General features: G+C 61.2%; 1 protein-coding gene across 1 annotated transcript; it reads right to left on the bottom strand.

Annotated features, from left to right (window-relative positions):
• Window positions 1-240: 240 nt before the first annotated feature.
• On the bottom strand, window positions 241-1,407 carry TPBGL (trophoblast glycoprotein like). The gene has a single exon (XM_004381972.1). The coding sequence runs from the start codon at window positions 1,405-1,407 to the stop codon at window positions 241-243; it is 1,167 nt and encodes a 388-aa protein (XP_004382029.1).
• Window positions 1,408-3,755: the final 2,348 nt, after the last annotated feature.

The raw sequence follows: 3,755 nt of genomic DNA, 5'->3' as shown, positions 1-3,755 counted from the left end.
GGTGTCTCAGGGTCTATGATGGTAGGAGCTCAGAGGCTGGGGAGAAGGGGGACAGACTGGAACCTCTGGGTGGGGGGATGCCATGATCTAAAGATCTCAGGCAGGTCAGGGGCAGGTCTCAGAGCCCCAAGACCGTGGGTGTCTCATACCCACGGCTTCAGGTCAGGAAGGGGCAGGCCAGGCAGCCCCAGTAAGGTCATCAGCTGGCAGAGGCAGCCCCTAATCCCCGACAGGCGAAGCTCAGAGGCCTGAGCCCGGGGAGGTGGCGCGGGAGCCGGCGGGGGCTGCTGGGGCGGGCGCGCGGCGCGGGTCTGCGTCCTGCTCGTAGCGGTAGTGGTAGCCCTCCATCTGGTCCCGGCAGGCCTCGCGCAAGTTGCGCATCCAGCGCTGGATGCCGCGGCGGTTTAGGTAGAGCACCATAAGGAAGATGAGGCCGATGAGCGCAAGTACTAGCCCGAAAAACACGTAGGAGGCTTCTAGCTCCGGGCCGGCGAGGTCCACTTCTTCCCCGCGACCGTCGGCGTCGCCGTCGGCGCAGCGCAGCCACGCCTCATCCAAGTCCAGGAAAGACCGGTTGTGTAGCGGCCGCGGGGCGGCGCAGCGTAGGCGCCGGGCGTCGGGTACGCGCTCCGTGGCGTTGCGCATCCAGGCCAGCAGGGGGCGCGCAGTGCAGCCGCAGCGCAGAGGGTTATCAGCGAGCAAGAGGCGCGGCCCGGGGAGGTCGCCATCTCGCTCCAGCGCGCGAAGCTCGTCGGTGCCCAAGCCAGCAAGCGCGTTGCGGCGCGCGTCCAGCTGCTCGAGGCGCGGCAGGTGCAGCGCGGCGGGCGGCAGGCGGCTCAGTGCGTTGCCCGCAAGGCCTAGGAGGCGCAGGTCCGCCAGCGGAGCGAGCGCGGCGTCCAGCTTCTCCAGCAGCGCGGGGCCGCCCTGCGCCAGCGCTTGGTTGAGCTGCAGCGAGCGCAGCGCGGGCAACCCGCGGAAGGCGGCACCGCCCAGGGCGCGCAGTGGGTTCTGACTCAGGTCCAGCGCCGCTAGGCTGGGCAGCCCGTCGAAGGCGCCGTCCTCCACCACCTCGATGTTGTTTTGCGTGAGGCGTAGCGCGGTCAGTAGCGGCAGGCGCACGCCCGCCTCCTTCTCCTCCCCATCCGCGTCCCCGCCGGCGAAGGCGGCAGCGCGCAGCACCGTTAGGTTGGCGCCCACGATGGTGAGGTTGCGCGCGTCGGGCGGCACGTCCCGCGGCGGCTGCCGGAGCTCGGCGCCCGACGCACAGCGCAGTAGCAGCTTGGGGCCGGCAAAACAGTAGCATTGGAAAGGACAGGGCGCGGCGGGCCGGCTCAGCGCCGCCGCCAGGAGCAGCAGCCCCGGCAGCAGCGGTCCCCAAGCCCCCGGCTGTCCCGCGTGCGGGGCCATCGCGGCCGCCCCGGCATCCAGCGCCTGGGCCGCTGCGCTCACCAGTGAGTTGGGAGCACCTCGTGGAGGTACGGGTGGGGCAAGCCCTTGAAGCGGAGCGGCTGGCAGTCTTGGTTGGTCCGTCCGTCTCTCTAAAGTCCGAGAAGCCTTCAGTTTCCTGGCTAGGGGCGCGAGGGGTCAGGCGGGGAGCAGAGCCCCCCGCCCCCGGTGCCCTCCTCGCCCTGAGCGCCAGCCTCCGACTTCCGCGGCCGTTCCGGGCTTGGAGCCGAGTGGGCAGGGTTTGCCTCCCCCCTCCCCGCCTCCCGGCCTCCTCCTCCGCCCCCAGCGGAGTCTCCGCGCCCTCTATGCCGATGGAGGCGGGGTGGGAGGCTCCCAAGAATCCGGGCTTTTGGCTTCTGCGCTTTCTTTTCCCCTTCTCCGACTCGGGCTGCTGAGAAGTTTGGCTCCCCAAGGCTCTCACTTACTTCCCCCTCTTCTGCCACCACCCCCGACATTTAAGCTAGTTCCTTCTCCTCCCTCACTGGCACTTGTGGGGTGAGCCTGGCTGGAAAGAGCGGGCAGGTGGGTCAGACCCAGGGAGTGAGAATTTGTGGGGAGGACTTTAGAGCCCGCCACCCCAAAAAAGCCAAGGCAGGGATAAGGGTGGGTTGAGAAAATCACTCCTTTTCAGCCTCTTCCTAGTCTCTGTAATCAGGTAGAGGGCTTTGCAAGGAGAGAGACTGGAAAATCTCCAGCTCCGGCCTCTCTTCTGCGACCCTAGTTCCATTAGGCTCCGTTGTGTGAACACCCCTGCAGGTTCCATGGAATCAACCTTTTCTCGACCCTATCCCATCCCGGGGGTAGTCTTCTGCAATGCCCCCTCCCTACCCCCCAACTCAGCGCTGCTCTGCTCTCTGGTTTCCTTTACCTGGCTGGACTCCTCCCCCAAGCACCCTAGGAACAGGGACCAGGTTGGTGTAGTGATTCAGCTTTTTGCTTTCCTCTCCCTGCCCCAGCATCTGGGCATCCCACTAGACTCCCCTACTGGTCTGAGAAGCCTGGGATCCCTTGGACACCATTAACCTGCCCCTCCTCCCCTCCTGAATGTGATGTGAGGGTTTGGGACTCCAGAGGATGGGGGCAACAGAGTGGATTTTGTGGCATGGGGGTGGGGGGGCTCAGAGGGGCCAGTGCTGGAGTGGGGGCTGAGCTGTTTATAGGTTTAGTTTGTTCTGGATTTTTTTTTTTTCCAGAACTAGGAAGCTCTGGACCTGATTTAAAGAGACAGATTCCTGTGAAGGGAGCACGCTTGGTCTTGGTATGAATTATTCAGGCTGGAGAGGTTGACACTTGATCCTCTGGCCATTTGGATATCAGCAGAGCTGGTTGGGATAGAGGCTCCCCCCCTCCCCAAAGAATTAGTCAGTCTCTTTCTACGGAATTGGGGACTTGGTTGAGTTGACTCCTTTCCTGAGGTTATATTTAACAGATCAACTGACAAATCAGTACCACTTAAGGAGAAGAGGCAGACCCTGTGGTGGCCTGGGTCTCAGGCAAGGACCAACATCAGATGGCTGTTGATGCTGGGGGCCCCCTCCCCTTCCCTCTGTTTTTTCTCACTCTCCCCCCATCACCATTACAGCTCCCCCAGGTATTATCAAATGAGAACAGTAACTTGCACATACAGGATTGGACGTGCATGTACATATACACGTGCAAGGTTGTACATGTACTTGGGCTTCTACATGGAGACGCAAGCTTGACACATAAATAGATGTAGGTGTGTCCATACGTGAGCAAGCACGAATTCACACATACTTGGATGTGCATATATATGCATGGGAAGACTTGCACAAGCTTGTGCACAGTTCCAGGCAGGCTCCGACATGCCTCATCCAGATACATGCTGGCTCAATCAGACATGTGCACATATGAACATAGGTTTCAGTGTATCCTGGTATGTGCCCATAGACTCATGCACATCAGTACTTGAACATGCACTCTTCTGGGCCCATGCAAGTTCCTGGTTACATTCTCAGAGGGGCAAGCACATGCATCCAGAGATTGGCCAATATACTGTGAGCCCACTCCCTCCTGCCCTTTACCATGCCCTTGGTCTGTGGAGGGAACAGGCTGGTGGTGTCTTTTCTCACTGGGTACAAGTGTTCAAGTCGATGCCCTTGGGGCTGGGCCCTCAGCTGTTGCATTCCCCCTCACCCTGGCCCATGTCAGCTACAAGCTCTAGCTCTGACTTCTCTCCCAGTGGGAGACACTGGGTCTTGTTTCGCTCCTGTGTTTCCAGTGCAAGGACTAGCACAAGAGAGTGCTCAGCAAACATTTGAAGACGAGTAAATGAATGAGTGGAGGTC

Source organism: Trichechus manatus, unplaced genomic scaffold (assembly GCF_000243295.1).
Source record: "Trichechus manatus latirostris isolate Lorelei unplaced genomic scaffold, TriManLat1.0 scaffold00088, whole genome shotgun sequence".
In the NCBI taxonomy this organism is placed as follows: domain Eukaryota; kingdom Metazoa; phylum Chordata; class Mammalia; order Sirenia; family Trichechidae; genus Trichechus; species Trichechus manatus.
This window is presented reverse-complemented; position numbering and strand designations above follow the sequence as displayed.